The sequence below is a fragment of the Henckelia pumila genome, chromosome 2 (genome assembly GCF_033568475.1).
Source record: "Henckelia pumila isolate YLH828 chromosome 2, ASM3356847v2, whole genome shotgun sequence".
Classification (NCBI taxonomy): Eukaryota; Viridiplantae; Streptophyta; class Magnoliopsida; order Lamiales; family Gesneriaceae; genus Henckelia; species Henckelia pumila.
The window spans coordinates 162942046-162955765 of NC_133121.1; the positions used below are offsets into that span (position 1 = coordinate 162942046).

General features: G+C 35.9%; 1 protein-coding gene across 2 annotated transcripts; it reads left to right on the plus strand.

Annotated features, from left to right (window-relative positions):
- The first annotated feature begins 5336 nt into the window (after positions 1–5336).
- On the plus strand, positions 5337–9051 carry LOC140883512 (probable beta-D-xylosidase 5). Of its 2 annotated transcripts, none has more exons than XM_073290010.1 (6): positions 5337–5831; positions 6582–6887; positions 6982–7151; positions 7239–7339; positions 7440–7781; positions 7878–9051. In XM_073290010.1, the coding sequence occupies exons 1-6, from the start codon at positions 5355–5357 to the stop codon at positions 8906–8908; spliced, it is 2427 nt and encodes an 808-aa protein (XP_073146111.1). In that variant the 5' UTR covers positions 5337–5354; the 3' UTR covers positions 8909–9051. The 2 variants fall into 2 exon arrangements, with proteins under 2 accessions (XP_073146111.1, XP_073146112.1); XM_073290011.1 differs by lacking the exon at positions 5337–5831 and adding an exon at positions 5864–5900.
- Positions 9052–13720: the final 4669 nt, after the last annotated feature.

The window sequence follows — 13720 nt, forward strand, 5'->3', positions numbered from 1 at the left end:
TAAGGAAACATGTTTAAGTAAGAATAAAACTCTATCAAATCTAACAAATCATATCTTGATAATATCGAATACTTAATATGTCTATTAACTACCTTATCAAGATATAATTGATCATGGCAAATATATTTCGTAAGATATTCGAAATATACACATAATATTTGCCAAATATTGTAACTTGTCTAGAAAGAAAAATCAAATATTATCTAATAATTAAGATAAAAAATATCAAGGAATTAAAATTCCTTTCAAGACTTACGTATCCAATCATCCACTACTCGTAGGATGAGCGCCCTACTACAGGATATCTCAAGAATACATGATCAATATACTCATGGATGCAGCATAATATCATGACAGGTATATGTAGATAAAATCATGCCATATAATCAAATAAACCATGCAAACACACAATACATGCATACTCAGTCTGGATATCTTGAACAGTACTTTTGTACCTTTGATAACTAGGCAAGCTAAACCAGCTCTATGTCCAAGCCTATAGTCCGCACTATAATGAAAAATACTCATGCATCATAATTTTATTTTAAAAGCCTTAACTAAGCTATAGCATACTCCCTATTTACTATAAAGACCCAGAGCTATAACTTCGTCCGTCGTCAGCCCGCTGATGACGATTGCCCCAGAACTTGGGCATAACTCCGTTACGACTTCTGGACGCCTCGTCAAGACCCATCCCTAGCCAAAGAAGGCTGGAAAACCCATAAATATACTAATAATTAGAGAGAGAGGTAGTGAATTGGCAAGTCAAAATGTGATCTCGGATGGCCTATTTATAGGCATCGATCGGATGCTCCGATCTCCAGATCGGACGCTCTGATCTGCATGTCTGGCCACGTGTCAGAATCTCGTGACATCTGTCCCACCAACACACCGGACGGTCCGATCTCTGCCACGTGTCAACTTTTACTTGACACCTAACAGAGGGAGTTCAGACGCTCCGTTACGAGTTCGGACGGTCCGATCTCACCCGAATTCATTTTCAAATTTTCTTTAATTAAATTCATTTTAATCCCTTAATCCATTCCTTAATCATATTCAGTCAATTAATCTTGTAAAATGAGACCGGACTACTACAGTTTAACTAAAACCGTGGCTAAGTATTGCAACGATTTTCACCAAACCGTAACAAAATTAACGGTTTACACCAAATCGTGGCTAATATGCAACGGTTTAGTATATGAATTTCTACCATAATTTTGTCGTAAATTTATATTTAAAATTAATTAGTGTTTGCGAAAATTATAATTTATATATTATTTTTTGTCTAATTAGCATAAAAGTTTGTAACAAAATATCTAACTCACGGCTGAGTCTCATCGTCTTCGTACTCATCATCGCTTCTGGTTTAAGTGCTCGACCATGTGGTTTGATGATGCACGACCTTGGATGGATTTGCTAATGTGTGATGATCTGCCCGCCGGTGAACCCCTACTCGCTTCTCTGCTTCCTTGTGAGGACCTTCAGGTATGTGGTGAGCCCCGACCTGCCTGCAACGATCCTCGTCCTTGTGAAGAATAGCCACTGTGTGATCCACATGACATACTACCAAGTAGTAGACGGACCGACTCCTCTAATGAGGACACACATAACCTCAACTCCTCTCACTCTCGACGAGCTTCTCGTCTGCTTCTTTGGCCCTTTGAGTAGCTACTCGTGCCTCATCCCGTTATTCACGTGCCTCCTCACGTAAAGCATATAGAGTCTGCCCCGTGCCGACAGACCCTCGCGGATGTGGAGCCATGGCCTCGGGATATATCGTAGAGGCTATCGTTGAAAATCCATGGAACTTCCCCTTTCTCAGACCACCGGTGATGATCATAAACTTTTATTAATCTCATGGGATGAAGGTGCATCGGGTATAGTCTCATCTTCAAAAAGAGTCATAGCCTCCTCAAAGTAAGCTTCCATTTGTTAGCCTCCTCAAAGTAAGCTTCCATTTGTTCTTGTATGAAATAATTACAAAATACATTAATTGTATTTTTTTTTATTTATGTACCTCTTCTAAATTATTTTTACATAATAAATTTTCCAAACTTACATGAATCATTCTTGAGCGCTCATCCACAAATGTGCCATCTGCTCTCCTATGCGTGCGCAAAAATATCTCCCAGCTTGTGGACTCCTCCTCCGATTTCATAGTTTATGGAATTTAGATCTTGACATTACTTTTTTTTTAATTGTTCCTAATTATTTTATAAGGACTCAAGGCTTCTTTATTTTTGTCTTAAAAACAAAACATAAGTTATTCGGGATTATTATCTAAAAAGATTAATTTAATTAATTATCAAATTATATTTCCTAATTTGTGAGAAGTTTTCAATTTTTTATAAGTTATTACATAAATCATTAGTAAACTAAATAAAATTAAAGGTGGTTTTGCAATTTTGAAATTATCATGTCAATATAGTTTCTCTAAAGCGCACTATTTTATAATATAGATTAGGTAATCTACTGTTCTACTCGGTTCTATTAAACGTCCACCCTAGAACGATCATTTGGTACGGTGGTGTGGCTCATTTTTCCTTTTTCTTCTTATTTTTTTTCAATTTTATTGTTTTATTTTTTAATTATCAATTTTAAAAATTAACAAAACACCTCCAATCAATTTTGATACTTTAAATTACAAAAAAATGTTTAAATATCTGTATAAGCAAGCGATGCGTGCATAAAGACTTTATTATATCTAAACAATTCGATCATACGTCCATATAGAACAAAAAACATACCGAAATTCTCTCTTGATGTCAACTATATCTAGTCTAGAATCATGATCTATAATAATTGTAAACATAAAACATTTTATAAGGCCATCTAATGGGTAATTTGTTATATGACTTTGTCGACCAGTTTCACAGGAAATATACTCAATTGTAAATCATGGTGACAAAAACACATTTATTGTTCTCATTTAAATCTTCCAAAAGTTTATATAACTTTTCAAGGGAATAAAGCAATTCTATACTATGTTATGAAGCAAGAGAGCATTAGATCAGGGTTTAGGTGAGCGCTTGACTAGAGGTCATTAGTTCGATTCTCTCTACCAACATTTTTTTGGACTAGTCTATCGCATAAGACTTGTCTAGTGCGGTTTATCTGACTAACGTAGTTTGTAGGCAATTGCGTTAATCCTGATGTTTAACTAGTGTGCGCACCGAAAGGTGGCAGATGCATATTCCAACGTCATACAAAAAGAGAGCATTAGATTTACTAACTTTGGTGTATTATATCTTATCCAATTATTTATTTATTTATTATTATCTATATCATTAAATTTTAGATATCATTCATAATAATAATAAAAATATTTAAATCTCTTTCTATCTTATTAAAGTTGAGCAATTTTAAATTTGAAATTTCATGTTTGCACACTCCAACTTCCTCTCCCCACTCCAGGTGCATGCAAACTCCAATTTATTTCCGTCCATCTTGCTTCCACAAATTCCTTTTTAAATTACGTTAATTATCAATAATTTTTTTAATGTACATGCAAGACATTATAACATTGATGTATATATTATTAGACTGACAAAATTGACAAAATTTCCGACCTTTCTTGATTTTCAACCCGTTTCCGTCCCAAATATTTTCCGACCCGAGTGGTCGGGATTTTTTCCGACTCGATCAATTTAGAGAACGGGATCGGGATCAACAACCCTACCCGATGGGATTTTCGACCCAACCCGAATATATTAATAAAATTTTAATTATATTTTTAATTAAAAAATTAGAAATACTTTTTATAATTCTGTTTTAATATTAATATTTTATAATTATCTCAAATAATTATTTTTTATATTTATATTTATTTGTTTTAATATTAATGTTGAGTTATAAATTTTTATTTTGTTTTTTTATTATTTTGAATAATTATATGTTTTTATTGTATTAACTAAGTAGTTGTTTTAGTTTATTTGTAATGTAGTAAAAAGATGTTTTAGTTTTTAATGATTATATACAAATAAATTTTACTTTATTTGTAATGTAGTAAGAAAATATTTGAGTTTCTTCATAAATTTTTTTTAAAAAAAATTCATAGAATTTTGTTTAAAAGTATTTTTCGGGAATTCTCTCTCCCTATCCGACGGGATCCCCAATGTTCGGGATCCCGAACATTTGGGTCTTGAAATTTTTCGGTTACGGGATCGAGAGAAAAAAAATCTCAATTCTTATGGAGACGGAAATCGGGTAAGAGGGTTACGGGGCGGGGTCCCGACTCGATCCGGCGATCCCACCCCTAATGTATTATTATGTCTGTGCATTGGTGGCTAATATCAATGATAATTATTATTCTAACTGTAATATTACACATCCAAAAGTTTATATATATATATATATGTGTGTGTCTATATATATATAAAGGTTTTTAGGTTACTTTCTTGATGATATGTAAACATTTAAAAGTTTAGGTAAATATACAATAATATTTAGCAATTTAAAATTTTAAAAATTAGATAAAGTATTGTAATTATAAATAAATTAATCAGTCTAAAATTTCTAATTTTTTTCCAATTTTAGTTATTTTTCAGCGAAAATGTTTGAGTGGCAACATACACATAAACTCCGCATCAGCACTGCATTGGTCTCAAATCGAGAAAAAAAACTAAAATTGCTAAATTAAACAAAGATAGCGGATTAAAACTAAAATATTAAAACATATAGGACCGAAATCACAAAGTAACAAACATAGGATCATAAACGCAATTTTCCCTCAATTCAATCAATAAATCATTTGTAATCTTTTAGTTAAGCCAAATCATCATTTCTGGATATATAGATTATCCTGTTTCAATCTTCAAGTTTCAAATTTCCGTTAAAAGCAATTTGAAACCTAAGGATTCTTCAGAAATTATTAGTAAATCGTGACACGTGGTGAGCATTATTAATAGAATTAAAGTTCATATTTTTTGTTTCAATTTCTAAAAATTTGGTACATTTGTAATATCTTAAATTGTTGATTTTTTTTTTTTTTTTGAATTCAACTTGTTGAATGTTGAGTTTTGAAGTTTTAAATTCAATCATAATGTTTTATTATTTTAATAATCGATAGTGATAATAGTTAATTTCGACCATTATCTATATTTGATCGTCGAAATGACAAGAATGTGCAACAAACCGATGTAATTTTCCTTTTTATTCCCCTCCAAATCGAAAGAAAAAAAAGAGTGTATCTTTCAAGATAGGTCAAAGAATTCATTTGGATAACAGTTAGATATCAAAATCATCACAATCTTAACCAACTTAATCACAAAAACATAATTTAGATCTCATCTTTTATTCTCTATAAATTATAAAAACATTACTTCCACACTCGAATTCTCGAGAACAAAAAAAAAATGGCAGCAAGACCATTATTCATCATCCTCTCTTTACTATCGGCCACATTTCTCTTCACCTTCACATGTGCAAGAAATGGTCCCTTGGCACAGATCATGGACTCCACCTCCACCGTCGGCGGGAACTACACTCGCGTTTGCGACGCGGCTCGATTTTTGGATCATGGTTTGAACATCAGTGACTTCGCATACTGCGACACCTCGCTGTCTTACGAGGTGCGGGTCAAGGATTTGGTGGACAGGATGACATTGTCGGAGAAAGTGAACCAGATCGGAGACACGGCCTACGGGGTCCCGAGAATCGGGCTCCCGCGGTACGAGTGGTGGTCGGAGGCGTTACATGGCGTGTCGGACGTGGGGCAATGGAACAGCAAAGCCTCATTCTTTGATGATGTTGTGCATGGTGCTACAAGTTTTCCAACTCCTATTTCCGCAGCAGCTAGTTTTAACCAATCTTTGTGGAAAAATATTGGCCAGGTAATGTACTCAAAAATGGATTAAATAGCAGCTAGTTTTAACCAATCTTTGTGGAAAAATATTGGCCAGGTAATGTACTCAAAAATGGATTAATATTGTTTGAAAAAAATTTTTACGTGGTCGGAGCGAAATCATCTGCTCCATTTTGTGTTACACTTCATATATATATGTAACATAAATATAATATATATATGGTGTGTATATATGACCCTTAGGTTTTATATTTTGACTGGATCTTTACGTCATTAAAGTAGTTGTATTACATATATTTGTGTAGAAATGAAATGTACGTACCATAAGAGGAGCATCCTACTTTTGATGTTGATCATTCGTCTTATGTTCTTTATTAAAAATAATAATAAAGTCCTAAATGATTTTCGGTGGTGGTCAACTATTTTTTCAAAAAACTGACAATCCCCACATGTTCATGGATTTCAAATATATTGATTTTAAATATATATATATATATTGGTTTCAAATATTTTCAAATATATTTTTGTTACCAATAATTTTTTTTCCATTTCGTATTTATTTGGTCATCCTTTCCATTCTATTTCCTCTCTTTCAAATAAAATATAAATTTACATATGAAATAATTATGTAAACAAGAGCTTTTCGTTGTATTTGTTTCCCTTATTTTCATGATTTCTTGACCATTTTATTCATTATAGCTCAAACGTAGCTAGCTAATAATTGACCTAGCTATATATATTAATGCAGTGTCTTATTTTATTTTGTGGGGTTTTTTAGGCAGTTTCGACAGAAGCAAGAGCCATGCACAACCTAGGCCACGCGGGGCTGACATTTTGGAGTCCTAACATTAACGTGGTTAGGGATCCTAGGTGGGGAAGAGCCCTCGAAACACCCGGCGAGGACCCTTTCGTGGTGGGCGAGTATGCGGCCAACTATGTACGAGGTTTACAAGACGTCGAGGGAACCGATAATGTAACAGATCTCAACTCTAGGCCTATCAAGGTTGCTGCATGCTGCAAGCATTATGCAGCTTATGATGTGGACAACTGGCTCGGAGTCGAACGTTACAACTTCGACGCAAGAGTAATTAATATACATGATGATCATGATCATCACCCTCAGTACTCATGTTAAGTTTTTACTAATTTGAATGCGTGATGTAAATTTTGAAATACAGGTGACTGAGCAAGACATGCAAGAGACATTTCTTAAGCCATTCGAAATGTGCGTGAAGGAGGGCGATGTGATGAGCGTCATGTGTTCTTACAACAAGATTAATGGCATTCCTGCGTGCGCGGATGCACGGCTTCTGAGGGATAAAATAAGAGGAGAATGGGATCTTCACGGGTAATTAATGATTTACATTTGATGTTTGCTATGTATATATATATGGTGACAGCTACTTCATTTTTTCGCGATTTGTCGTTTTTGCAGATACATAGTTTCAGACTGTGATTCCATTGAAGTGATGATAAATCATCACAAATGGCTTAAAGACGAGCCCGAGGATGCTGTTGCTCAAGCCCTAAAAGCAGGTTAATTGATTAGTTTGATTTCACATAGAAACTTAATTTCTATCTTTTGTATTAATTTATCTGTTTTCGTGTTATATATTTATGTATCATATATATACAGGTTTGGACTTGGATTGCGGGAATTATTACACTAACTATGCTAGGAACTCAATAAGAAAGGGGAAAGTAGGCGAAAAAGATATAGATGTTGCCCTCAAGAATCTATACATTGTTCTCATGAGACTTGGCTTCTTCGACGGAAGCCCGCAATTCGAAAAGCTCGACATGACTAATGTGTGCAGTGATGAGCACATTGAACTAGCAACCGAAGCAGCACGCGAAGGAATCGTTCTCCTTAAGAACGACAATCAAGCATTGCCTTTGAGCACAGACAAGATCAAGACCATAGCAGTCATCGGGCCGCACGCGAATGCCACCAGCGCGATGATCGGCAACTATGCAGGTAAGCCAGCTGATTCAATGACACAAACATAAATCTCACACTTCAAATTTCATCAACTAGTACAATTTTCTAATAAAAGATATACAAACTTTGTAGGTGTTCCATGCCGGTACACGTCTCCAATCGACGGCTTGGCGAAATATGGAAAAGTGATCTACGAAATGGGGTGTGAAGATGTATCATGCAAGAATGACAGCATGATCATCCCAGCAGTCCAAGCCGCAAAGAAAGCTGATGCAACTGTAATGGTGGTCGGAATCGATTTAAGCATCGAGGCCGAAAGCTTAGACAGGGAAGATTTACTCCTTCCAGGCTACCAGGATGAACTCATCAATCAAGTTGCAGCCCAATCCAAAGGCCCTGTATTGGTAGTCATCATGTCGGCCGGAGGCGTGGACGTCTCCTTCGCCAAGGCTTCTTCCAAGGTACATTCCATCCTATGGGCCGGATATCCCGGAGAAGAAGGCGGTCAGGCCATAGCCGACGTCGTTTTTGGCAAGTACAACCCCGGAGGGAGACTACCTCTAACATGGCACGAAAACGAATACATCGACATGTTACCAATGACATCCATGCACTTGAGACCGGTCGACCACCTCGGCTACCCCGGTCGAACGTACAAATTCCACAGCAGCTCAAGCGTTTATCCCTTCGGATATGGCCTCAGCTACACCAACTTCACGTACTCTCTCGTTTCCTCCACGGAATCTTTGCAGGTCCAGTTGAACAAGTTCCAGCATTGTCGCGAGCTGAACTACACCGAAGGCTCGTACAAACCGGCCTGCCCCGCGATTCTCATCGACGACTTGCAGTGCGACGAACACCACAATGTTGAGCTGAATATAGAGGTCAAGAACGTCGGAGAGAGGGACGGAAGCGAAGTCGTGATCGTGTATTGGGTTCCGCCTAGCGGCATCGCGGACGCACCTATTAAACAGGTTGTGGCTTTTAAGAGAGTGTTTGTTGCTGCCGGGAAGAGTGAGAAGGTTAGCTTTGTATTGAACGCTTGCAAGAGTTTGGGAGTAGTGGATTATAAGGGTTACAATTTGATGCCTTCTGGTGGAGCTGGTTTCATCATTGGAGATAATATGCTCAAAGTACCGGTTCGTATAGATTTTCAACATTGAATATTAATTAGTTATTTAGGATCGTTTGGTTGAGTATGTGTATTTGTTTTAGATTATGTTTATTTTTCTTTTTCATTCCAATCAGTTAGGCCAGATTGAGGTTATGAATATTTTACAATAAATGTTCTATTTTTATGCTATTATTTTTATTTGTCTTGTGGTTGCCCTCAACATTTGAGTTTGGTTGATTTTTGCACGGTTTTGTTGGTTAATGAGACTCAACATACAATATCCAAATCATTCATCTCATAGTCTATATCTTTATATATCATGAGTATAATAATAATGCTATATTGTTGATGTGGCTAATCATAAGTAACTAGATCTACGGTTAGGGTTGTCATTGTTGTTGGAGAAGTTAGAAAATTTTGTGTTGAATGCTTGCAAGATTAGTTTGGAAATTGTAGTGACCTGACCCAGATCACCTACTAATGAGATTAAACATAAGCATGTAATTAAGCTTAACAGAAAACCAAAATCAAACTTACAGCGGACAATGTTTTCAAAACCGGATCGATCGGTTCGACCGGGAACCAGTCACTGGTCCGGTCCAGAACACCTCAAAAAACTGTTTTAATGGTTCAACCGCTCAGAACCGGTCAAGAACCGGTCCCAAGAACCGGCTGAAAAACCGATCGAACCTGTTTTTCAAATTTTTTATTTTTTTAAAAAAGTTTAAAATCTTAATTTAATATTTTATTATATATACATGATTATTTAGAATGTGTACTTCATTAAAAATATTATTTTCATATTATTAGAGTTTTTTAATTAATTTATTTATTTTTTAAAAAAATATATAACTATAATTAATATTTTGAATATGTTTATATAGTTATTTATTTTTTAAACTATGATGAATATATTTTTGTCTGTTTATATACATTTTTTAGGTTTTTAAAATTTAAAAAATATTATTAATTATATTATATAAACAGTTTTCTGGTCCGACCGTCCGATTAAAACGATCCGACCGGTTGGACCGTTTTTTCAAGGTAGATCGGTTCGATCACCGGTCCGGATATGAAAACATTGACTGCGGAAACTTAAACAATCTGATAGAAAACAACTTCAATTATTACAACCATATCGAATAACAATAAATACCGAATAAAATCTTAATATAGAAACCTCTAGTGACCCCTGCTACCAAGCCCTGGTCACCGATCAACCACCGATCTCGCTCCTGGTGATCTACCTGCAAACCTGCCCTGTCGAATGGAAACTGGGATCAAATCTAGAATAGCATGCTCAGGACATAGGCGCGTCCAGTATGCGCAAGCTGCTCCGAAGATCCAGTGGGTGCCACACATACTGAACCCGATCTTTGACATAAAACAGTCATGTGTAAACCGCACACGCTGCCCCATCGATCCAGTGGATGTCACACGCTACCCAATCGTATAAGTAAAAATACCCTAGGGCTGAACGACCCTAGAAACAACTGGCTATCTCGAAAGGATAAAAGGCTCACATGGTATGCAAATGCCGCATACAAATCATGAACAATATAATATCAAGCATCTCGTGCCAGATAATAATGCAACACATAAACATGTATATATACAAAGTTGGCTATCTCAGTCTGTACTTACGTACCTCAACTCACTGGCCTAGCAGAACAAATGTCTACAATCCAAGCCTATAAGTCAAGACAAGCCATGCCACTATAACTTATCTAATAGTCTTAACTAAATTATTAGCTACTCCCAATAGCTACTAAGAGCCTAGATTATTGCATGTGTCCGTTGTTAGCACGCTGATGTTGAAGGTCCTAACCCAATCACAGCTCCACTACAAGCCACATAGCACCTCGCTAGTGCTCGACCCTCGAGAATAAACCCAAAACAATCAAATATGGACTAATGGTTTGAAAACCCTTCAATTTTTCATTTAAAAATGAGGTTTGGATGCTTATTTATATGACAGGGATCGGAAGTTTCAATCTGGGTTCAGAAGCTCCGATCTGCGCATGATACCACGTGTAGAGAGCATTTAGACACCTCAAGCTATAGGTGAGTTTGGAAGTTTCAAAGTGGGATCGGAAGCTCCGAACTGCCACTTGTCCAATCTATCTTAACACCTGGTTTCTTTCGGGTTCGAAATTCCCGAAGTGGTTCAGAAGCTCCGAACTGCTTCGTTTCTTCCGAACTGGTTTGGCTGCTTCCGAACTATTCGAGACCCCCGGGACCCTCTCTACCATTTTCGGACGTTCCAGAGCTGATTTTTCACTTATATTCCCCAAATAATTACTCCTTATTAATCATGTTTTGCCACTTTAAAAATTATGTCATTTTATAACATACAAAATGGATCTCGGATTACTATATTCTCTCTCTCTCTCTCTCACCCACCTTAAGAGATTTTGTTCTTGAAATCAGGTCTAGGTCATAACTGAAAATGTAACCACAACATCATATTTGGATTCAAATCAAACTCACAAGCCACTCTTGAGTACAACTACACTAAATCTTCCAAGTAGCATCCCAAGGCCTCCAATCGGTCACTGATCTAAACCCAATAGAAAAATCTATTCTTGAGGTACAAGAAACACATTGTCGAACCGATACACGTTCCTAGTCCTCCTGGATGTCACTATCCACATCTACTGAAATTAAAACTTAGTCTAATCCAATCCCAATATAAACTGTATTGCACAAGATTTCTAAATTCTCATTTGTCAAGGAATACTCTTTCCCAGGCAATTATGTCTACAGAAAACCTCAATCTATATCTCTGACGAAGACAGACGATAAAAACACAAGATTTCCTTGGCACTAAACGAGCGCCAAACTAAAATTTCTCAAGAGAACTCATCTATCAATGAAATGTTCCTGGTTACTATACTCTTTTGTGACTCTGTAAAACATCAAGACGAAGGTAATATTCCATGTACACCCTCTGAAGCATAAAAGGCTTCTAGAACAACACTGGCATAGGGTCGCACATCCTCAAACGTCTAGTCATAACTCATCACAGTTCACAACACTTGGTATAAAAACACACATGTGCTCCTGATGTAACTAGTCATTCCTTACACAAATTATCAAGATCACATCCTTACCTAACTATACTAAGGAATCTCCTAGAATTGATTAGATGGCAAGTACATACAACTCAATGAATTAGATTACTCCAAATAATCCAAGAATCACAGTAGTTGCACATCGATCAACTAAAAACAAACACTGGAATTAAACCAAGATAATCCTATCCTGAATTCATTTAAATCCAGAAAACAAAATTAGTACAATTTTATTACAGTCCCAAAAATAACAAAACAGAAACAACCAAATAAAACTAGATATTCCCATATAGTCTTAAGAAATCACCCTGGGTATCGTCATCCATCCTAGACTATGTCTGAAATGTTCCTGGCTACTATACCCTTTTGTGACTTGTGTACTTCTGCCATGACCTCTTGGCGTAGATTTTCAATATCTGGCACACAGTCAATCTTGCATTCAAAGGACATTGATTTTGTCCACTCGGTGTTCAATACTATTTCCTTCCTTGACTTTAGCTTTAATCTTGCCAAGTTAGGATCTTGATCTTGACTTAGCTTTATTTTTTCCCGCAAATATGGTTCATCATTCCCGGCTGCAAGGAACAATTTCCCCATGTTTTTGTGACTCAAAGCATCAACCAATTTGTTGGCTTTTCCCGGATGATAACTCATTGTTAGATCACAGCCATTCAAAAGTTCTATCCACCTTATTTGTCTCATGTTTAATTTTTTTTTGTGTGAATAGATACTTAAGGCTTTGGTGATCCGTGAAAACTTTGCACTTGGCCTAACAGAGGCGATGACTCCAAATCTTTGTGTGATTGGTCATATTAGGGATTGGTCACCCCCAATTGTGTTCATTTTAATATCTACAACCTTGAGATTCGCAAATGATTCTGTAAGGTCTTGTAAATCCTCAAGACCAATCCTTTCTATAGATGTCATCGGATTTTCTTTTCTGAGACAGTTTTCATAAGATCAATTTTTCTTCGTCAGTTAGAGGTTTTTGTACCACTTTGGCTTTTCCTATCTGATATAACAGAGGTTATGTACCAAATGATAGTGGTAACCTCCTCCTGTGACCCTTTGACTAGAACTAGGTTGTTGTTCTATATTTCGGATTCTGAATTGGAATTTGGATATCCTTTAAAGTTTTCAGAATTTCTTCTTGGCGTTGTTTAAGGATACCTTCAATTTTTTTGGTACATAATATAGCCAATTGTCATAATTTTGTATTGTCTTTTGAATTTCTCTAAGATCTCTCGAGATCTTAGATGAATTCGGAATAATTTCTAAGAATTTATGACTTTGAGAGATCTTAGATGAATCCGGAATAATTTTTAAGAATTTATGACTTTGAAATCATCATTTACCTTAATATTGAACATATGTCTGAATCCATTATTTGAGAGGAAATCGCCTCCTCTGTCAAGACAGTTACAGAGTAATACTAATTTCGTATGTCTGGATAAAATTACCTAGGCTCTGATATCATTTTTATGGTAAATTTCTCAAGGGTATTTAGGGAATTTTTGAAAAGTTTATGGGAAAGGATTGAATTGGTCAAAATCGTGAAACATTTAGGACTAGATTGGGTAAGTCCGAATATTTGGGACTGAACCGAAAAAAATCCGAATATTTGGGACTGAACTGAGTTTTACTCCTAATTCTTCGTTATCTATAAATTTCATAACTTCTTTGGAAGCACTGTCTTGGGTAAACATTCGTAGAATTTTTGGGTTATGAACGCATTTTATAGTATTTTAGGGGCTAAATTGAAGTTTGTTAAATACGGGCTTTGAGAA